We start from the raw sequence: 24,654 nt of genomic DNA, 5'->3' as shown, positions 1-24,654 counted from the left end.
AGACAGGAAAGCCATTCCCTTTCATATAAAGGTCTGAGACAATGCCTCCCTTCTCTTTTGTGGTAAGGTGCTAGATCATAGATGATAGCTAGCATAAAATCCAAGAAAGCCAGGTTGTACATGCACAAGTTCAATTAAGAGCTCTTAGAAGTTTTAAACCCAGCACAGTTTTCAGAAAAAAAATGGTAAAAGATAATATAATGCTTTTGTCTAGGAGACTAGCTTTCATCTTTTTAGGAGTTCCTTCTTAACTGAAAAGCACATACATAGGAAAGAGAGAGTAATGTAACTTTATATAACAATTGAAAAATATACAGTAATGTCTTTCAGTTCTTGTCCAAAATAAAAAAGACAGTATTTAGGTTTTTTTTCCCAGAAACTTCGCTGCAGTATTGAATAAAACCTGTTCAGAATTGCATGAAAGTCCCCAAACATCATCTTGCATTTTAGCCTTTCTACAACAAAACCAGTGATGTAACAGCTCTCCACGTGTATATAAACAGACTGCCAAGTTTGTCAGAAACAAGCTAACTCATCTGATGTATTGTTATCACTTAAAAAAACCCCAAAGTGCTAGAGTATGAGCAGAGAAATAACAATCTACTTGATATAACTGAATAGTTTCTTTTCCACCACACTGACTTAAAATAGCATACTAGATAATTTAAAGAAAGTGCCGAGTTTTAATCACCTCAAGTATATATAAAAGTTCTTACTAGCTGTGTGTTACTGCTCACTGTGGACGCAATAGCTGTGGAAAATGTTAATAATAAGGGTCTCAATAGTCTCTGCTTACTATATGAAGATAAAAGAGCTAATTTATTACCTCAAACTCTGAAAGGTGGTTAATTCAACTGCTCATACCTTAGCAACAGCTGTTATCTGCTCCAGTGCCACAGCGTGAAGATCTTGATCTTTGCTTTCTACCAGCAGTTTCAGGGACGGCAGCAGGAGGGACTGGTTAAGCAGCAGGAAACATAATTCTTTTATACACTGAAAATAAAAGTAAACTCATTCGGTGAGATCTCTGGAGATACTAACATCATCATTCACACTAAAATTTATGAAAATTCTATGCCAAATGCAAAATGAAAACCCAACTTCCACAACAAATGAACTCCCTGTTGGAAATAACACTTCAGAAACTTGAAAGGACACATTTTAAAAAAAATGCAAAATACAGGGTTGTAAGTGCAACGTTTGTTACATTAAGACAAGACAGGTACTGAATCACCATTGCAACCTGGAGTTTTACTGAAAGAACAACAGAGCAATCACAGCTCTCTGTGGGACTAATATATTTGTGCTTACTGAAATACTGCAAAGCATAGGAAGAAACTTAACAGGCACCTGTGACATTTCCGTAACTCAATTATGCAATCATAAAAGTAGAACAAAATCAACATGAAATAACAGTACCAGAGTTGAACATCATAAAGTTCTGTTGCAAAATCTTTCCAAATTTTATACAATTTTTTATACATGATTAAAGTTTAGCAAATTAATTTTCTCCCATTCATCTAATTTCTCATATTTTATAATATAGCACAAATTCAGCATCATAAATCTCTGCAAGAAAAAACTGTCCAGAGAAGTATCTTTAAATAAAGCCAAAGAAAAAAACAGAAAACTCCCCAATGCACAATACTGTGCATTTCCAAATCTTTACCTTGGCCTTTAGTTAAAACAAACAAACAAAACAACCTACATGTAACTTGTGGGGGGTTTTTTCCCCCTCAACATTGCAGTGATTTATTCATTTATACATCAATAAGTATTTCAACTAACAAATGATGTTATAAACCAAATTATAACTTCCTTTTCCCTTTTTGTAACTTCCAAGAATTTGGGTCATTTGTCACAACCAATTCCCAGTGAGGGTCATCAGGGATATTCCAGGACAGCTCACACTAAGTGCTCTGGATATTGTATGATAGCCACCTTGAAAATGGTATCCAACTCTTACAGGTGCTCTCTGTTTCACTCCAACATTTAGAGAGCAATTGTGGAAGGAGCTCATCAGCTAAATATTAAACTGAGAGAACGCAAGTCATATTTTTTACATCTTTTGCAGTTTAGTGACAGGTGTAACAATTTGATGACCAAGATGCAACCACACTTTTAGCAGCATGGTTTTAGTAGCTGTGAACCTAAAAGCCTAAAAATTATTTTAAGATGAAGAGACGTTAAATACTCCAACTGTAATGTTCTGCAGATACCTGGCCTTGCTTGGCACAGGGAGGTCTCTGGCTGCACGGTGCTCAGTCTTTTCTGAAATTATACATTCAAGAAACACTGCCTAGGAAGTTATATTCCATCACACTGAGCTCTGAGGCACTGAGGCAAGCCTTGTTCTCTTACCCAGACTTGTTCCTTTAAACTTGTATCCTGTACTGCTACTGATTGTTGATGTTCTCAGTGAAGGATATGATATAGGATCAAGGAATAAGAATATCAAATAAATATATTAATCTTTGTCTGATCAGTCATATGCTTATTCAACTTCTGATAATTTCATATTCTATTTTACTTCTTTTGAGCAGTATACCTAACCATTCCAGCAAACTTACTAAATGTGAAGCTAGAGATCCACTCTACATGTCTCCTTTTCTTGAAAACGTGTATCCACAGCAATAAATACAACTTATATTCAGAACAATAAATTCTGAGAGTCAGAAGATGCATAACCTGAACAAACCAGCAATTTTACCATGCTTGGTAACTTTTTCTGTCTGAAAGCTTCTCAAAACCAACCGGAGAAGCAGTGCCATAAGAAATAACCTGTAACTATAAAAAGGTTCTCTAAAAGAACAGCAAATGACATTTTAGGGTTGTGGGAGGAAGAAAAGGAAACTAAGCAAATTGTAAAATGTAACTACATACTGTACGTTCTTAAAGCAACAAGGCAGGGAGAGAAAAGCTGCAGATGTTACATCAGAGTTTGCTGTCTCAATGAGCTGCTTTAAAGAAAAATTAAATCTCTCGGCAAGTAAACGCAATAATACAGATATTAACATTGCTGTTCAAAGCAATAACATTTAACTCAGATGATATGCCAGCATTATGTTTTCTTCTTAGATGCTTCACAATTATACTCTAGTACTGGTTACACATTCTAATGGGACATGTTCTAACACAGTCTACCTTGTTCATCACAGAGGCATAAAGGCCTACACATAAGGAAACACATGCTTAGCTATCCAATTAACTTCTTTAACGGCTTAGCCGTCCAATTAACTTCATCTTACAGTAACAGATTCTGAAGCCAAAGGTCATTAGATTTCAGGTAGGTACCAGTCAGATGACTTGAGTAATTTTGTGCCGGATAATAACATGTCTAGCAGACATATCCAGTCTTACCAACAAAAATGTTTTGAGTATAGAGAATCCGTCATCTCTCTTGAAGGAGAAATATACATTCCAATAATTAATTTTACTTACTGTCAAAATATCATTCCTTATGCTAAAATCTGAAATGGTATAAATTAAACTTAATTGGTTCTTGTTATGCCTTTCTTTGTAAATCAAGAGAGACTTTTATTAGCTTTTGTTCCATCTAAAAATATCTGCAGAATACAATCAATCACCTCTCGATCTCTGATAAGATAATATACTCCTTCAGTCTTCCACTTCAAAGTATTTTCATCTGTGCACTAATTTTTGCGGGTTCTCTCTTTTGCCCCTCATTTTTCAGTGTCCTCTTAAAATGCAGCTATACTAACAGGGTGTTTTATTTTAATGCCAGTCTCACTAGTGGTTTATGCAGAAGGGTACTTCCTATCCACTCTTCTTCATATCTCTTATAAGGTATGACTGCACTGCCTCTGTTTTCCTTATGACTCTACATTGTGATTAATGACATACCGATAGGAAAAACAGTAACAAAAAACCAAGAAAACCAAAGTATTAAATACCTATTTTGCTTTAATTCTTATTAAAAGATCTCAGGCAAATGAACAGCTAACAGTTGACAACAACAATGGGTGAGAGCTCAGCATTGAAAATTCACACTAGAATAAAAAAAGAAATTTCTGGGGCTGAAGAATTCACCCCCAAACACCTAAAGAAATAATAAATCAGGTTAAGAGGCATCGCCCTTGAGAGCATGACAGGTTACAAAAGACTGGAAAAGAGAAATACAGTCTGTCTTTCAGGCATGGAAGAAAGCAGGCACACAAGGGGAAAATTGTAGACCTATCAGACTTTCCCAGTTCATGAAAACCATCAAAACATAAAATGAAAACCCAAACAAAAAAATTTGCATGGAAATACATTCCCACAGGGCCCTGCAACAGGTTCTATAGTTAGGAATAAGGCCATCACTATGGCATATTTTGACTTCAGCGAGACTTTGAAGATGTGACATGAAACAGTCACTGTCCTCTCCACCAGGGAAGTAAGGTGTAGGAGAGTGTGGTCCGACTTGCAAACACTCGCAGTGGCCTCCACCCCTTTTTCCACAGGAAGGGACTTGACAACTTGCCGAGCACTGAAGACTGTCCAAAGAGTACAAATACCTCCTCGTATCTCTGCCCAAAGTGACTGCACTGCTGCTCTGGACAGAATTGGAAATCCAACCCTAAGCAGCAAGCCACCACCCACAGTGCTTCTCAGAGCAACACAAGTGGCTTGCTTTTCTGCAGTAAGCACTCGAAAGCATTTGAGCGTCTGCCTGCCTGCAGTGAGAGGCTGTGCGTAGAGAACGTATGATGTTACCTGCGAGAGGGACAAGGGAAGTTCTAATTCAAAATCTGGATTACCACGAGGTAGTTGAAACTTTTGTAAGATCGCTTTTGTCTTCTATCTAGTTATGCAGCTACTGATGGTTCGCTGTGACATCAGTGAGGCATATAAACCAGATTTCACAGGAGTCTGTTTTGGGTTCAGTATTATTCAGTATTTTCATGGATGGCTTGAAGGGCTGGATAATGAGTACAAACAGTATTGTGCCTGTGGCTGAAAGCAGACCGAAGGGCAGCATTTAAATTCAAAATTATCTGAACAAAATGATCAGAGACAACTGTGAATGAAGAAGAACATACAATGTAAACTCATATATAAAAAACCAGGGACAGCTAGCTACAAAAAAAAAAAAATAGAAAAAAGGAGACCAACTGGCTGCTATATTATTCTAGGAGATAAGCATCTTATGGCCACTAGGACCGCAGGGTGATAACAGATAAGAGACTAGATGCATTCTCCCATTTAGGTGTTTATGTTAACTGACACATGACCCATAGGTTGATAGAAAAACATGAGATATTCAGAGGAGTCACACTAACAATTACTGCGGGGAGAAGGATTTGCCCCTTTCTAAAGAGATTAATCAGGCAGTGCAGATGTCAGGCAATCCAAACACATGTGCCTTCCAAGCAAATAAAACAATGCTTATTTCAACTAAGAGGAATGGAAAAATCTATCCACTGAATAATGTAAAAAATAAAAAAAAAAACAATAAACACACATACACAGATACAAAGATTAAAGCTATGCAACTCTCCACATGACATTAAAAAAGAACTTGGCTGTAAAAAACCAGAAAGACCAGCAGGAGATAGAATAAAGGAAGAGAGAAACCTTTCTCATTACATCTGAAGAAACAGTTTTTCTAACTTCCAGACCATCATGACTTGAAGTTAAATGTTTTTTCCATTACAATCTTTGGTCTTCAGAATGGCAAATGTTATTCATGGAGACAAATTGATCTCTCAGTTTTTAGAAGTCCATCATTCCAGGTCTGTCTTCTTAATCAGTGTATTTATTGAAATGTAAAGTCATCTAAACAGGTTAATTGTCAGTAATCAGATTTTCATCTTATTCAGCCATGCGATCTCAACTCTCTAATTTGTGCACTTAAGTACTGTAGCTGTGCATACAAATAAGTTACTTAAATTTATCCACATCATTCCCCCTCTTCCCAAGTAGAGACTTAAAGCAATACAGCCTGTGTTTGTAGGTAACTGTACAATTACACATTTTACTGCAACTCCTGTTGCTGTACAGCCTTCTAGTCATAAGAAAAAAAAAAAGGCATTTTACATCAATAAAGCTATTTTATGCTTGAGGACCAGAATATCTTCATACTGTACCTGTACATTCATACCTACATGGAGGGCTCCTCCAACATCCTGGTACCATTAAAAAAGGAAGGCACCTCCGACCAAAACTGCCAACCAATACCAAAACTGTTTGCAAACAGGGACTTGTTATGGAGTCTAAGAAAAAGTTCAGTCAATTAAAAGAAGTGAGCAAATCATGATCCATTCTTGAACAGAGCTCTTGGTGAACCAACTGCTGTATGACAGTGACCCTCAGTGGGATTTGTCTTTCTGGATCACCAAGGTGAGATAGAAAATTCTACTTTGACAGAGTTTGACTACTCCTATGCACGAATAAGATCATGAGTTTACAAGCTATGATGGGCCATTCAACACCTTATAGAGAAAAGCTACATATAATTATGCCAGTCCCAGGGATACAGAGACCTACCTTCCACCAAAAATTTTTGGTGGGATGAATAAATTAATAAATGTATTTATTATTTCAGCTTACTGACACCTTCTGGAATCATATTTTACACAGATTTTGAACTTGACTCAAATCAGTCTGTTGGACTATTTAAAAAACCCACACACCTACCTGTCTGTATCTTAAACAGAATGTGTTGTTTCTATTCTGCTTCCAGTCTTAAGATCAGCTGTTTTCCATAACAGACTGTGATTGCATGAAGAAGATTGTAAGGGATTAATCAGCTTACTAAAAATATGCACATGATTACTCTGAAGTTGTGTGAAGTTTATTAAGCATTTCTCCAATCTGTCTTCATTAATATACAATGTTTATGTACAAAACGCTTCAAAAATTTTACACTTAAGAGATGCTTGTATTGAAGTATGCATACATAGTTAAGGAAGACAGAACACCATGATTATTACAAAGCGATTACTTGTATATTAGGTTTTTCAATCACCTACACATTTTCAAGGATTCCTCACTAAATCTTTATGCATTTATTAGTGAGAAAATTACTGATTATTTAATGAACAGCTTTTGCCACACTGACTTCAATGACAATACATTATTAAAGCCCTTCTACAAATACATCAAAGAACAATTTATACTGGAACAGACCTCTAAAGGTCAGCTAATCCAACTAGCCTCCACCTGAAACAAGTCCAACAAGATCAAATTGCCCATGACATGATCCAGTCAAGTTCTGAATACCTCCAAGGACAGAGACTCCATGTCTCTTCTAGGCATCCACCTGTTATAATGTTTCACCACTTTAATGGTTTTCCTTGTATGTAATGAGGTATTTTGATGATGTAACTTGTCTTTATTGCCTCTTGTCCTATCACTGAGCATCTCTGAGAAGAGGCTGGCTCCATCTCCCCTACATCATTCCTCATCTGCATATTTAAAGACAGCAATATGATCAGCCACCTTTTCTTAAGACAGAATGCACACAGTTCTCTCAGCCTCTCTGCATTTATTGTGCTCCAGCCTCCTAATCACCTTGTTAGCTCTCCACTGGACTTGATCCAGTATGGCAACATCTTTCTTGTAGTTGGGACCCAAAAACAGGACTCATATCCATGATACCAAAAGATAAAGCTTACCTCAACAGGGAGCATGTGCTTTGTCTCATACAAAGAACGGCAGATTTTCAAAATTTCATTTCCTGTGTTCTCCTTTTCCTCAGGTGAGCATCTCTGTAGCATAATGGTCCCCAGTCTCACCCAGGGATTATCATCTGTGCATGATCTGCTCAGAAAAAACAGAGAAGTATATAGAATATAAATATACATACACACCCCCACCATTTTCTGTAGGTGTTCTTTTTTCTTTTTTTTTTCTCATGTGTGAATTAAAGTACAATCTCATAAGAGAGAGGAAAAAGTTTTGAGATAAGTTACTATCCTGATGCCATCATTCTTTCAATGCAACAAAGAGGCTTAAAGTATTTTGAATTACGACATGCTGTTACAATCCCTGAGGAATCACACACCAGATAAAGATTGATAAATTGGAAGAGCATAGGAACAGCTTCTCCTGGCTTTATACCAGCTGATTTCCCAAGCAGAATGGTATCGAGGGAGGGGTGACAGGAATCCAGCATTCCTAATTTTGTTTGCTTTGATCACACTCTAACAGAACCTGTCTCTCAAGTACCTCTCCCTTGCTTCTGAGTGGAGAACATATTTCCAAGATTCATATTTTTAATTTTCAGGTCCAACAAGTACAAAGAAAAATAAACATTTTGTATAGCCCATCCAAACAGGGTAGGAGAGTGAAAGTACACACATCTGTACTTGTCTGTTAGTAGATATGGATGCAGATATATTTGCTTTACATATTTAAAATGTTCTTTTCATTCCACACAGAACTTCATGCCATGTCACCATTACACAGTCAGACTTAAGCAGTCGCCAGACAGTAGATACAAGTAAATTTTATCACTCATGATGATAAAGGCAATGTTTAGTATAAAGTTTTGTTGCTGAAACATTTCTTGGCCTACAGCTGCTATTTGCTAGATCATGGAGATGCTTGCCTACTGTTGTTAGGGATAGGTATACTTGCTAGGACTGGAGGTACTGACAAAAATGGGTAGCAGACCGGAGCTTTTAAATAACAGCATGAAGTATGACACGAACACATCCACACTGCCATTTTCCTAATGTGACTTAAGTTAATGCATTTCAATTCCCATCTACAACTGGCTGAAATCATGCACAATCACATCTTAGATCATGATTATATTAAGCCACAGTAACACAACCACTATGTTCATCTGTCCATAAACTTAGGAAGGAACAAAAGGTGGTTTAAAAATTACCCCATCAATACCTTTGGCCATTAATCGGCATCGCAAAGATATGGGAAACTTTTCATTTTAGCTTGAAAGAAAACAAGATAAAAAAGAATCACAGCAAGACCAAATCTGGCAGGTTAGTCTTACAATTTAGTGTAAATTAAGATACTCATCCAGCACATAAGGGAAGGAGCAGTGAAGTGCTGTCAAAGTGCTGCTTTTCAAATATACTATTTAGAAGCAACTGTTGAAAGCAACACATTAATATCACTATAAATGGAGTCCGTTAAGAGAGTCTGTCGGATTGACATATACCAAGGAATAGGTCTGACAACTCTGGAGAGGACAACCACCAGTATCTACTATTTCATATATAAAAGCTCTCTCCTGCTCGTCTTCCACTTTCAAAAGTACAACTGTAAACAAATATGTAAACATGAAGCTGACATTATATCCTAACATTAAAACCAGACAGAGAGGCTAGGAGTGGGTAACTTTGAATGCTAACTAAATAGAAGTCATTATCTTTATTCCTTTTGACAACTTAATTGAGCCTTTCCATCAGTCACAGTCACTGAGCACGGAGCTGCCAGAAGTCTGGCTGGGAACAGCAGAGCTCCTCTGCTCCGCTCCTCTCCTCTCCTTCCAACCTGATGGGTCAAACCCAAAGATGCCAGATTACTCAACAAGCAGAACATGATGAACTTAATCTGTGAACCCCCAGTAAGGTTAGGAGAAGAAAAAAACCCTGCAACTCCATCTTTGCCACTGGTTAAATTGATAGCTCCTGCTATGTGATCCATCTCTGACTTAGAGGCATGGAGAGTCATAATGAATTTCCATTTTTATAGCTGCTGCCTCTAGAGTACATTACAAAAACCTGTAAGAATTCCCCACTAGAAAGAAAACAGAAATCACACTACAAAACACAGAAGTTAGAAATAACCAGAAAAATGCAAGGCCACAAGGCTTGCCATGTGCAAGTTGGTTTATTTAAGTAAAGTATCAGATATATACTTTACATATGAAACCTTTTCTCAACACAATTCCCTATAATTATTTCAAATACTTGTGTGATCTATTAAGAAATAACTGTTATCTGCTAACTCTAAATAAAAACAGGATTCAGTTACCAAAAACCTGATACCTACAGGTAGAATTCAGTAGTCTTCTCTCCTGAATTTTACTTTAGTTCAACTATGGTTAAAAAAAAAAAAAAGTTATTTCTCAACATGAAAAAAGTAATTATTTCAAAAACTCAGCAACGCATTATTTTTTTGCCCAGAACCAAAAAAAATTTTGGATGAAGTTAAAAAAAGAAAGGTGAACTAAGCTATTGAGTCCCTAAAAGCTGGTTTTTTTGAGTTCCAAAACACCTTATCAATATTTAAAATAAATATAAAAAATGCCTTTTGAATGTAGGCAGCAAGGTCCAAAGGACTGCAGAGCTTCAGGTACTGTCAATAAATTTTTTTAGAAACATCTTTATGAAATATTTCAAATGACTTCTGAATATGAGATGGAAGAGCATGCATGCATAACAAGGGTGTAAAAATAAAATTTTAAAAAGCATATGGTTTTGAGCGCTGACTGAAACAACCAAGCTACCTCTCTGTTTCCTCACAGTTAACATGGCATATAATGATATGAAGAGAATCATATTTGCAGGTGAATAATGAGCATTACACTAGCTGGAGTGTTTTAAAATACAAGAACTCAAAAAAACCCATTAAAAAGCACAGACTAATCATTAACAGAGAGGTCTCAAAAATTCTTTAAAAAAAAAAAAAAAAAAAAAGGCTATTAACTGCCCCCACCCCCAAACTGCAGTTCTTTTACTTCTCCTTCCTTCTGAGGCTTTTTAGAATGTAAATTGTATTTTCTAGCTTTATATACTTACTGTTACATTGAAAAAACAAAATTCTAAGTATTCAGATGACTCAGGCTAAAATTCCCTAGTTCCTGCACATATCGTTACACTGGCAGTAAACAATCAGTTCGCAATGACCCTTTTCTGAAGCAAAGGAGGAAAAAATAAATAAAGATTAAACAAAAATCTTAATACATATGGCTAAACAATTGGCTTAACTGCTCAGTTTTCCTCTTTGCTCAAGAATTTCTTAATACAACTTGCTTTAAAATGAGATATTTGAAAACCTCACAACAGTTCCTGCTCCTTACTCTAACCCAGCCATCAAGGCAGGTTTTTCAGAAACACAATTTCAAGAACATATATATATAAAAACCCCTAGGCAGATAAGCATAACCGAATACTGTTAACATGGAAGTATGCAACAAAGGCAGAAGAGGAAAGAACGTGCAATGCAAGAACAGGAGAAGACCCCTGAGCAGACCACCTTCCAAAGATGCAGAGATGGGTGTATGATAGTGACTGTCAATGACAAGGGGGAGACAGAGGAGAGAAGGTAATTAAGATAATTAAGCTGGAAGGTACCAAAGATTTTTTTGATTGATGTTGGGCCTCATACTTAAAGCACAATCTCTGCTTCCTAGCTGGCATGGACAATTCCAGGATTTACAAAGCAAAATAATTCAAATTAATAACATTCAAAATAATCAGAAAGAAATTTAAACTATTCCCAGCACACTATAACAAGAGGCAGCTGAAAAAAAATCTAAATACCTACTGGACAAGAGTTTATGAAATTAAACCTGTCTTATGCCAGGGAATACTAAAGAGAGCTGTACCTGACTTTTAAAACCAATCATCCTTGAGGTGGTGGGATTGAGGGTGGAATGAGGACAGAACTTCATATTGGGAGCACTATTAGCTGTTAAGACAGATGTTTTGAGTTCTTTCAAATTCATTTTAATGACAGCACACTAATAATAAAAGCCAAAACTCAAGTTTGAGAACCAATTCTGCACCCCAAATATAGTATTTCTCTAGAAAAAATAAGAAATAGACATTTTTTAGTTTTATATAAAATGTGTAATTATGTGACCTAGATTTAAATTTAGGTTAAGTCCTTATAACAAGTACTTAAATGTTTGTCTTTTACACTTGTTAAAAACCAAAACAACAAAAAAAGAACCCACCCCCACCACCCCCCCAAAACAGAACTCCAAATATATTTGACTGAGCCAATACAACTAAGTAGAGGAAAAGATAATTTACAAAAAGGACTCATAACTATGATCATGCTGTCTACTATTACAATATCACGTATGCTTTTTGAAAGCACTAGAAATGAGCTACAAAGGACTTTCAAGGCCCAATGAGTATTGTTAGTAACAGAAACAAAAGTAATAATAAAAGGAAAGCAATGAGAATATAAACACAGAAAGACCCCAGGGACTGAAAAATGTGCCCCTTTAATATATTTTTCGGTCAGGACAACTCTTAGTAGGAAATGGAAAACTGAACCGTCATTGACTTACTCATTAAATAAATAAATAAATGAATAAATAAGTAAATAAAAGCAGAAATGCAACATTCCTGCAGGGGGCGGGGGGGGAGGAGGGAAGGGGGCAGAAGGAGAACTAAATCTCTGTAATTTCTTTCAAGATGCAGCCTCAGTTCTATTCTCCCCAAGCAAAACAATGCTCAGGCAGGGAAGACAACAGACTAGATGATTTTTACCACCCTTTAAGCTAGCAGAGAGAACTGAAGAATGAAACAATGGTGGTAACTATGGCCTGTGCCCATCACCCTTTTAAAAAAAAAAAAAAAAAAAAAAGCCAAACCCAAATATCACTTCCTATGCTACGAACACAATTGCTTGCTCCACTAATTACATTTATTTTCATTTTTTGTCTGTCTAGAGTTTCAGCCAAACTCAAGAAAATCTGGAAAATCTGAATTACTTTTTATTTCCCTGGAGATAATGACTATGAATTTAGCACTAAACTTTGGAAAACTACTTGGGAGTCTGCACTGTAGATCACATTTGGGGATCATAAGAGTCAGAGGTTCTCCATGCCACCAGTATAGGTGGCTGTTACTAGTGAAAGAGAAGGGGGCAATTTTCTCCTGAAGGCTTTCAAAAGCCTCCTGCCAAAGTCAAAGCAGTGAAGAGAGACACTGGATTTTAGTAATAACAGAAATTACTAAACAAATAAATAAATAAATAATCTAATCATACAATTAAAGTTGTGGTTTGTTCTTAGCACAAAGTCTCAAGACACAGGCTGGTCAGCCTCACCTCAGTTCCTGGGAAGATGAAGCAAATCCTCTTGGAAGCATTTCTAAGCAAATGAAGGACAAGAAATAGACTGAGAATAGTCAGCATGAACTTAAAGAGGGGAAATCATGACCTACCAACCTGATACCCTTCTACGATGAAATGACTGGCTTGGGTAAATGATGTCTGATATTATGTACCTTGAATTCATTCAGCAAGTTTTTGACACTATCTCCCACAACATCCTCACTAGCAAACTGATGAAGCTAGATAAGTGGACAGTGAGGCAGACCAAAAACTGGTTGAACTGCCAAGCTCAAATGGTCGTGATCATCATCATTGTTGTAGCTGTGGAGTCTCCAATCTTGGGCATATTGAAAACTCAACAATGCAATGGCCTTGAGCAGCCTGCTCTAGCTGACCTTGCTTTGAGCAGGGGGTTTGCAGTAGACATCTCTGAGATCCCTTCTGTACTCAAGTATTGGTAAATACATGAAAATCACAGAATCACATATAAGGTTGTGAATTAATTTACCCTGTTCTCTTGCCCTTTATCTTACCCAATTTGCTTTCTTTATGTCAAAATTGTGACTGTGTAAATGCCTAGTAGCTATACTAACTACTTTAGAGCGTAGATGAGTTATGATACAGGTGATCTGAGTATCTTGAGCAAATTTTCAGACTTGACAGAACTTGGAACTAAGAGGTATCCCATCTCTGAAGTTTAATCCACTGTTAGTTGTGACTACAAATCACATTTAATCATTATTTTGTTTTCTCTTCTTCACTTTAGGAAGTCAGCCTGAAGGAGCAGAACACCAAGTGGGAGATAAAATTAAATAATTTTTAGTTTCCTCTGTTACAGAGCAGTAGACAAGAACTGTCTATATACAAGCAGCGTTCTCCTTTCACAAAAGCTTTAGTCTTTCTGTTCAACACAAGGAAAAAAAAAATGTTGCTAATTGAAGCAATATTTCACTTGACCCTTTGTTCCATAAGTTTAACGCTTTTTTTTTTTCTAATCTAAACACTACCTTAAACAAAGTTTGACAGTTCCCACGCACTGTGAGGCATCCAATTTTCAATTACGATTAAAACAAGACTACAAAGGAAAGTTGGAATATGAATTTGTGACAGATCACACAGCAGTCCTTGTACTTCTTAATGCACTGAAGAAAATTTTTGGCTCATGTAACTGTCATAAAGACTTTAGGTTAATGCTCATCTAGAAATTGCAAACAAACTGCAGGCTTGAAGGTGCATAAGCCTTACAAATTACCTTCTAATGGACCAGTTGTCTACAATTAAACAAAAAATAATTACTTTTTATAAAAAGATAAGCCTTAACTGTTCTGACAAATCAATGCACATAAATACTTTGGGGAGTGCAGTCCCTAAGTTCAAACAGGTTGGAATCAATACCCCACAGTAATCCAATGGAAGCATCATTTAATGTCTCTAACCTAACTGCTGTCAGATAAAACATGGCACACTATACTCACTAGCCAAAAATTTATTAATAATATTGCTGTCCTTGAAAGATACGTGACTTTTGGCTCATAAGATTACATGACTCCTTATGTCTTAGAAGTGATCATCAGTTACAGAACAGCCAAAATTTTTACCTTTAAATGTGTTCAGAAAGTCATAGACAAAAAGAAAGAATTAGTAAAAAATAAGGTAGTCAAGATGTTCCAAATTAACACTTTCAGTAAATAACCATTCTGATGGGTGCAATGCTAAAGTTTTAAATAATTATTTTCATTTTAAATTGTTGGGCTAGGATATGTCTGCTCTAGTGTGTCTAGTACTTCACTTTGGGGTATTTTATTCAGAGACAGAAATAATAGGTAGTGGATCTAGAAAAGAGAAGCACCATTGCTTGTACCATTACCCTCACAGAGCTCCTGCAGACTGGCTGCCACAGCCACCCGAACACTAACTTTCAAAGGTTTTTCCTGCAAAGTATAACTTTGAATGGATAAACCAGAACTTTCTATTCCTTTTTATGGATTTTGTACATACAGCCTAAAATAAGACCAAAATACATAAGTTAAATTTAAGTAGACAGAAAACCCTCCTGTGCAACAGTTCAGGCAATAAAATGGTTTTCTGACTCCTTCATGATACATACTATATACATATATGCAGTTTTTACAAGAAACTGATTGATTCAATTCTGCTTTAAATAAACCATTTCTTCCTCCCAGTATGACCCTTTCCAAAGCTCATGCTCCTCTTAGCCATGTTTAAATTCACTGACTGAAAACTACAAGATATTATCAAGCAAGACTTCGAACTCCTTTGTTACATGATCATTTGAAGAAATGCTTACCTGTTGCTCCTGTCCATCGGTGGCCAAGCTTGAAGGAGTAAAACCAAGTGCTGAAACTCAGATGGACTGCGACTAGACTCCAGAAGTCCCACGAAGAGATCATACCTTTTTTCTTCATTTTCAATATCTGTTATCTCTACCTAAAATAAAAACCCACCAGAATTTTTTTAAGAAATCAATGATTTGAAAGCAATCAACAAACTATCTGTGAAGGACATTGCTGCTGCAAAACAATGCAGGAACACAGTGAAAATCATTTTCCCAGAAACCCATTTTCTTACCTCTCATTTTCAATTACATCCAAATAAAACAGGAGAGCACACAGCAATGGGGAATGACTTAGGTGTATGTTCCTAAAACAATGTAACCCCACACAAGTACATTCATTGATTAGTTCAGAGGATCTTATCTCTGTTCTTCAAACAAGCAAAAATTCCTTAAATTTCCGTTTCTTGATCTATACACACACACACACGTAGTTTTAACGAATGTGTATATCTAGTGCTTCCCTAATATATATTACACCCACCAACCTATGAAAATTCAATAGTGTTACCTGAATTTACAGCATCTAAGCTTTTCTCCCAGAGGAAAGAGCCCTGAAAGATGATTCTAAATTAATTTACCCAGTGAAAAACATTTGCTGACAAGTACTGCAATATTTCTCTGTATAGGTGTTTGAACCTAACAAAAACAAAACCCTACACCCCATCAGCCAGCCATCAGACAACTCTGTCTCAAGAAAAGTGTCCATCTAAGTTTAAAACCTTCAGCTTCTGCCAGGACTTGAATTCACTTCAGTTGATGACAGGTTCTTTTAAAGATAATTAGTGCTTGCAGTTTGCATGGGAAAAAAGTACAAGGTAAAAAGTCTTGCCTGCTGAAGGAAGGTTGCTATAAATAAGACCCAACTTGCTACTAAAGGAGAAGCAGCTTCATTTAAAACTTCGGCTATCACACTAGGAGGGCTTTCACAAATGGAATAGCTATTTGCTGTCTATCTGACATACAAAAGTTCTTGGAGTTTAAAAACAATTTGTTACAATAACAAGGTAGCTTCCTTTGTGTGATTAACACACTCTAACACTGAATTTCTCCTCCAAACTTCGAAAAGTTGCAGGATATCAAACACTTCAGTTTCATCTTATAATTCCACTGAAGATACACAGCATTAGCTGTTAACTTTTCCGATTCAGCCCAAGTAGTTCTAAGACATCAAACATGGACAAAGTTTTCCTTAGTTCTACAGCTACTCTAAAAGATTAAAGATCGCATTCCACCTTTTCAAAGCGACTCTGATACATGAAGGGCAAATTTTTCAAAAGAGGTTGGAAAACAAAGATAACTGATGCATTTATTGAGTTGCCTACATAATTTGTGACTTTAAAATATTTAGTGCTGAAAAACTGTTCGTTTCTGTCTCCAGGGTACCTCTGAAAGCACCGTATACCAAAACATTTTAGACAGTGAATAAATGTTTCTGAGATGTGTGCATTTAAAATACTTCTCTGTACTGCAAATGTCACATAGCAGGCATCAGTTACCCACTTGTAATATCCTTAAATTCCATCTATACCTGTTAATATAAAATATTATAATCTTCAATATTTAAATCACAAGGCTGAAAAGAAAAGGGAGAAGAACAGGAAGGGGTAAAATGGACGCAAGACATGCTAACCTCTAAGGATCAAAAATATTTAGCAAATTATATACCTGTCCCCAAACTCCTTTTCCAGACAACTAGCTCTTTAAACCAAGTAGCATTCTGGATGGTCCACTGAGTACATTTTAGTATATTTGCACAAACGGCATGTTACTTCAAAACACAGACTAAATGTTCAGATCTCTCTGATGATAACTGTAAAAATGGCAAGAAATGGCACAGACATAGATGAGGAAAAACTGTCACAGAAATTGGGCCATTAGTAACAGAGAGTAGCTGAGAGTAGATCAGACCTCCTATTCAACATGAACTGAATTCCAATAATTCTGCCTAATAGTGCACATTTACAGACTTGGATTTACATTTTTTTTATGAGGTTGATCTAACATTATACTGTTGTGTTTTGGACAGCTGGATCCTTGCAACATGATTGCTCATGACAAAACACGTTAATACGATCAAAGTAAATAAATCAGAAGAATTAACTTTCTATTCTGAAACATGGCGTGCATTTCTGCAGTATTTCTTTCTACAGTGACCTTTTTTCAAGTCGCCTACATTTCCCACTAAGAGTAATAAAGTGAACTTTCTACAGTGTTAGTTATTTATAGTTTTTAAGAAAACTATTGAAAATTCACTTTTTATATGGCATTTTAAATGCATGTCACTTCCATTTACTGTGAAAACGGTGAGATTAGAAAGTAGCCACATAGTGTATAAGTACACATACCTTTAAGAGTGCATGTGGGGATCTAAAATTGCAGCGCTAAGGATAGAGGAAATGGAAGCTTAATGAAAGAGCAGCAAATGGAAAATAATTAAGTATTGAAGGGTAGATGACAAGTATGATTACTTTCAAAAAAAAATAATAGACTAATCTTATCCTATCTTAAACTCCCCCATCCCTCCATCTTTTAAGCCCTAGCTTTTTTCCCTTCTTCAGTGTACCTTATGCTTCTGATGCACCTATCAGTCATCCCTCTGCTTCACATACATCTGCATTTCCAGTATGTTTTAAGCATTATTTCACTCCTGCAACAACATGGTTGTTAAAATAACTTTTTTTTAAAAAGAAAAAGAAAAGCTGAGATTCAGCTGTAAACTCATGCTTTAACACCAAGAATGCCTGACTGTGTGTGACAATGGTCACACAGCCGACTGTATCAGGAATACTTTTCAAAAGTATTCCCGAGTTGAAAACCTCATCAAATATAGGCTGAATCTGCAAAGATTATGTCCACACTTCACATTACACATTGAAACCAGTGGGCCTACTTATCAGCAAGAACAAATCAATGTGACTGAAATCTATGCACAATTTGCCCATTAGCATCACTTGAAAAATCCTAACAGGCAGAAGATCAACACTATGTATCAGAAACATAGACAACAATAAAACATTTAAAAACTTCACTTTAAGGTATTGTTATTCCTATAAAACAGAAGTGTCCATTTTAAGTTAAATATCAGTAAAGATATTATCTGGTATGAAGTAAATCAAGACACTTGCCTTTAATAGTTTCTGCACTGCTTTATAGTTTGAATGACAAGATACCTTGCCCTGTCTCTAATTCTTTCCTTGTAATTCTCCAGAAACAGAAGTTAAATGACAAAAGGGTGATAGTTCCTTGCTACAAGAAAGCAATACCTTAAAGCAGCACATTGAAATGAGTTTAATTTGTATTTACTATATGTATATATACGTATATACACACACACACACAGAGAACATGTTTTCCTCTGTATTGTCTTCTCTTTCCAAGGCTGAGGGAGAGCACAGTGAGGAAGCAGCCACTTCTCACAGCAGAAACAGAGCACTCTCTGGGTTAAAAGGTAAAAATTTCATCTTAACAGAGGTGAAAGCTAGCTGAGATGAAGTTGCCAAGGTTAGTCAAGCCTGTTGTTTTGTTGTAATAACACAGCAAAAAGATCAAAAATTCCACTTTTATTTGAACACTCTCTTTGTAGCAGCTCTGGATGATCTATTCAGATGACTCTCAATGTTGCAATGCAACAAAGGCACTGCATTTCTACCAGTACAATCATCTTTAAAACCATGGTAATGGGATAATATAACTCGGCTTCCCCTCCCTTTTGGTTTGGTTTTGTTTTTTTTTTTTTTAAACAAAACCAAAAAATATCCCTCTAAACCATACAAAGGCTATGTAAATATAACCTGCCATGAACTGTTCAGAGCCATGATAGCACAACTGCCTGTGAAGAAGAATCTGTCACTGAACAGAAAAATGAGGCCCATAGCCAGGCAGTACGAGTATGGTTGAACTCCAGACGATCCCAAAGGAATATGAAAAATGAACAAAAAAAAAACCAACCCACAAACCCCAAAACAAGGAAGAGGAAAGCAAGGACTTTCATTTTTAAGAACAAATTTGCTGAATTCTGTCTTGATTTTCCCTAGTTTCATGCCTTCACTTTGGCAGTAGAACACAGCTGGCTTCATCTTTTTCATTAAAATAAAAGGCTGCACAAATATTTACCACAATGGGAAAGTCAATTAGGGGAATTAATTCTAGAAATGATACTCACGATAGATTATAAACTGAAATGCAAATTAAGTAAAACCAAACCTTATGTTAAACTGTTAAAATACACAATTTCATTATCAAGGGACTACGTATGTTTAAAATCAAGAATATGCGAACACCTGCATATGCTAATGTTCCTTAAAAAATATATATAGGTAATTCACAAAGCAAAATACAGGCTACACAAACCGCACTGAGTGTTGCTTAAAACTGCACTAGATACTACTACCTGTCTGAACCAGCGCAAACTCCTCTTAATCATATGTTCTCCTCCTGAGCACTTTGCTTTTATGTCTTTTCCCAGTTTCTCCTGTTACTAGGTAGCAGTAGTTAGGATGGCCCGTAAAGGAATTCTGATTCGTCCCATAATGCCTCTGCTTAATAAAGGCAAATATCAGTCCACCTTTCTCAAATACTGACCAAGACAGAAAATCAACCACACTTCTGAATGGGAGCGCAGACTGCAGCTACAGGCTGTAGCAGCTATGGCATGCCAGAAGGCAAAAGTCAGATTTTCTTTTTATATGAGAGATATTATTTTGTATGTCTTTGAGCACAGCCACACAATACACTTCACTGAATTACATTATTTTATCCATCCAAACAGCTATTTTTCCTCAAGTAGTTATGGTTTGCTTACCACTAGCGGAGACTTGACATAGCATATGTTCAGTCACCCATTCTCTTATGGGGCCAGCCTTGAACTGCTGTAACTTGCAAATCTTAGGAAAACTAAAACACTTGATGAAAAATTTATTGCTGGAGTCCAGTTATTTATGAAACCATTGGCCAAAATATCTCAGTTCTGACATCATTTTGCTAGTAGGAAGTTACATCAGACAAGATTCCCACAAGCTTTTTAAAACATTTGGGTTTATATACAAAACACATGAAATATATGGCATGGGTGCTTTTACTGCTAAAGTATAAATAAAAAGAGGAATTTGGCAATTGGTTGAGATACTTGTAATCTCTTCAACAGTATGTTATCTGAGCGCAAACATACCCTTTATCTGACTTCAGCCATTCTGAGTAAACTTGGAAGGCATGTTCTTTATATCCAGTCCTGAAATAAAAACTTAATGCACTTACAATCCCTCCTCAAATAAAACCCCAAACTGTTCTGCCTGATGATAAAATCTTTCACAGATTTATACAGTTCTCCTCCCTCACAGATTAGATCCTATTAGATGCCCAAAACATTGAAACTGCTCAACATGGTTTATGCACTGTCAATGCACAAAATTTTGACTCATCTTCTTTTTCCATAGATTTGTTACTGCTTTATAGGTACTCATCACATGACACACATGGAATACAAATGCAAAAAGTTCCCTCAAAAGTTTGTTCTGTAGCTTTTAAAAACCTAGTATTTTATAAAAACTATAAGATGATACACTTGAAGAATGATAAGGTTAAATAAAACTGCGGACATCATATATGATAAAGAAAACCTTTGGCATGGCAGTCCACAGGATCAGTTGTTTAGTTCAGTACGTTATCTCACTCTTGAAATTGAAGTTAGTTTAAAATCAGTATTTACAGCAACAGTGGAATGTTGCTGTATCTAAATTGTGTCCCTGAGGCATAGATATCCACTATATAATGTTCTCCTGATCCTAAAGGACAGAGACTTCTGATAGAGTTGTAAATGCTTTATTGCTAAAGCTATATAACTTGAGAATCTGGTGCTGACCAACTTGGCTGATAACCTAGAGAAAGTTTTGCTTAAAAAATGGAAATGCCAATAAGAAGATCCAGCCAATCCAATCCTTCCCCCGAGATAAAATACAAAGCGCTGCCTATTTACATACAAGAATGGTAAGCAGCAAAACTAACGCAGAGAGACCTCCACCTCCCACTGCCCAATGAAACCTGTTCTGTAAATTACATATTTACTCCCTGTGAGTATGGCAGAGCCATGGTTTTCATAAACAGATTTTGTTCACTACTAATGTTCTAAGGAAATAATTGACAAGGGTATTTGTAACCAAAGAATCAAGATGTAGAAATCAGAAAAATATTTTCCTTCATTGTAATTGCTTGTTCATTTGACAAAAGCTACATCCGTGCTTAAAACCTACTTCCTATATTAAAGGCAGAGACATCTGTGGTTTCCAAGAGCTACAACCAAAAACCTACTGATTTACATGATTATAAAATTCATTTTATTACATCCACCAGATTGTAAATGTAAATATTTCAAAATATGTTCATGTTCATCACTGCAGCATAAATTTGAATTAATATGGCATAGAAAATAAAAACACTGAGCAGGCATTTGAGTAGTCCCTTATTGCTATGATACGTTTTCAATTTGTCAGGACTCCGTGCAAAATGCACTATGTTTTTATTTATCCCCCCCCCGCCCAAGCACTGGTGGTACAGAATTCATCTATGCTGCATTTTAAAATAATAGGCAAGATCTGACATGAAAGATTTTTTTTCAGATTCGAGATAGTGAATACTGATGCTAAAGCTTGCTTCCACTCATTAGACAGGGCTTAACATGGTTTATAAACAATGACTGAAAGGACTGATAATAATTTGATAAAATTTCTGTAATTGCCATCTTGGTGTGCCGTGAACGGCACAGAAATACAAAAATCCTGCCTTAAGGAGTTTACAATCTAATTAGGTAAATCAGCAAAGAAAATACTGCCCTTCCTACACAAACAGGCCAGTCAGGGTTGGTCACTGAAGAAATTAATCCTTCCATTTTTTGGGTCAACCTGTAGTCCCTCATTCCCTATTCTGCTCGTGTCTGTGCAGCTATTGAAAAGTCTGCACAAACGTAAAGTTACTGAAATCTACTTCCAGTACAAGGCTGCAAAGTAAACAGCTTGTTAAAAAGGACATAGAAATATCTATTTAACTTAGTTTGTAATTTTATAAGTTCATTACTCACAATATGAACACAAATGTTAAAAATCACCAGCAAAAACAAACTGCAAAAGTGTAAAACTATTCCTGAAATTGTACAGCTACTGACCCTGCAAAGGTAAGATAAGGAGTTTTTAAAGGCTATTATTTATTTCATTCTCTTCAAACCATTTCAAGATGCTAGACATCCTACCAGCCTTGATGTTAGACACATTAAATACTTGTGAAACAAAGCAAAACCACAAGCACATACTGCAACACCTTCGCATCCCAGAGCAACAGTAAACCCTTTTTTAAGGCAAAACCACAAATGCTGTACTCCCCAACACACTACCAGCACCATGATTGAGAGGGAAATCCTCCAAGGCACAACAGGGTCAGGCTGGGGAAAGTAGTAACAGGCTTGGAGGAACGAACCACCGTGTCATTCAGCCACCCGTCTACCAGCATACAGGCAAGAGCACACACGAAGAAAGGAAGTCAAGAGTAATCATGGGAGCAAACCTGCAAGCTTGGGCATGGACAGTGTGAGTTACCTGATTAAAGGCAGGTTAGGAGGAGACCTCACATATAGCCAGACAGAAGAGGTTAAAAACCAGTGAACTATCCTGTTTTGTGAGACACGCTGGAAGTCCGGGATCCCAAGAAGGAGGAGAAGTGGGGAACTACCATTCTTTCTCCTTACTGTTTTTCCCTCACTGTATTTATAGTCTCATTCGCCAATGTTTAAGAGATTTTAGTGCTGGAGGAAGCCATTATTGCAATCTATTCTGATAATCTACGTATCTCTGTGCATAATTTTATCCAATAATTTTTGCACTAAAATCGTAACTTCTGTTTGAGCTAGAATGCTTCCTGATAGACTTAGTCTTTTGACTTAAGTAAACAAGTTTAAGTTGTAAACAAGTTTAATATCTTTCTGGTAAATTATTCCAACCTATCGATTAAAAGGTAAGTCTTCCTTATTGGATTTTATCAAGATTCCACTTACTTAATCTTGCCACAGTAACACCTGAATTTACAGCTTGTATACATAGAGTTGTTTCCAGTTCTTATTCCTAACTACCCCACTCTGACTACCCACAGACAAGGGCAATATTGGAGTAAGTTTGATATATACTTTTCCTTTTCATACTCTTCCTTCCAGGTCTGTTTTTTTGGCTGCTGCTGGAGACAGAATACCGGGCTGAACTGGACCTTGATGTGAACCAGCATTGACGTTTTTACGTACTCACACACTAATTAAAAGTTACATTACGAAAACACACTGGGCCCACAATATTTTGTTATATGCAGTTTCCAAGTGGAATTGAGGGAACACAGGGACTCAAGCAAACTTACCATTTTCCTTATGTGAAACGTGTACTCTCAGAAGGTAGCTGAAGAGGAGTCAATGAGGTCAAGCAAAAGTTGCTTCTCAAAGATATATTTTACAGACTTTACCTCAAACTTAGTATCTCCTTAAAGTTCCTTCCCCAGCATTTATCAAAATTTTGAAGTTTAAACAATAATATGACATAGTACCTTTTACTCTATGTCCTAGCAACATATTGCCATGTACAGAGTTAAAGGCAATTCAATGAAGAAATATAGTTTAAAGAACACATTTATACAGGACCAGGTTTTATATACTTTAAGTATTCACAATCTTTTAGAATTAAATTAAAAAGTTTTCCTAGAAGGAATGCTGTCAGACGACTACTACGAGGCACTGACATAATCTGCTTCCTTACTGAGCATTCAGTCTTACTACTGCACTTACTTCCTATTTTTGGAAAGCTGATAAAAACTTTTACTTTTGAGAAAACCCATGGGAAGTTGTGGTTTAGATTATAGAAGTGTTAGTTTACTCACACCACTGTTGGATAAGAAAAGTGCAATTTAAAGAACACATACAACTAAATTGTAAACCTGGCAAGTTCAAAGATTTCCTGTGCACTAAGTTCCATAAAAAAATTTTTGTATGCCAATATGAGTGATTTGAGAAGTCCATCTTTCTTTTGGCACAGATGAGTTTTACCTTCTCAGAAACATATTTCAAATATATTCCCCTCATGGCAGAGGAACCTGTCAGCTTTAAATGAGACTTTTTCATCTTACTTTCTCCATCTGCCCAAGTTCACATGTGGATAATCCTACTTTCAATCCATTTTGGATCTTGGTAAATGGAAACGTATTACATGGTAGTAAGTCACAGCTGAGAAATGGTAACTTTTTAAAAGCTGTTCTACTGGGCTCACAAATGCCCCTGTATAATGATGGAATTT

The 24,654-nt window shown here is 36.4% G+C and overlaps 1 protein-coding gene across 2 annotated transcripts in view; it reads right to left on the bottom strand.

Annotated features, from left to right (window-relative positions):
* Window positions 1–24,654, bottom strand: part of NBAS (NBAS subunit of NRZ tethering complex) — a 190,761-nt gene that overhangs the window by 10,739 nt on the left and 155,368 nt on the right. For both annotated transcript variants that reach the window (XM_069805772.1, XM_069805773.1), the window contains 3 exons: window positions 15,296–15,435; window positions 7,620–7,764; window positions 865–993 (listed from right to left, as the gene is read on the bottom strand). In XM_069805772.1, coding sequence (XP_069661873.1) covers window positions 865–993; window positions 7,620–7,764; window positions 15,296–15,435 — 414 coding nt within the window. The remainder of the gene's footprint in view (window positions 1–864; window positions 994–7,619; window positions 7,765–15,295; window positions 15,436–24,654) is intronic.

Source organism: Haliaeetus albicilla, chromosome 18, assembly GCF_947461875.1.
Source record: "Haliaeetus albicilla chromosome 18, bHalAlb1.1, whole genome shotgun sequence".
Lineage (NCBI taxonomy): Eukaryota > Metazoa > Chordata > Aves > Accipitriformes > Accipitridae > Haliaeetus > Haliaeetus albicilla.
This window is presented reverse-complemented; position numbering and strand designations above follow the sequence as displayed.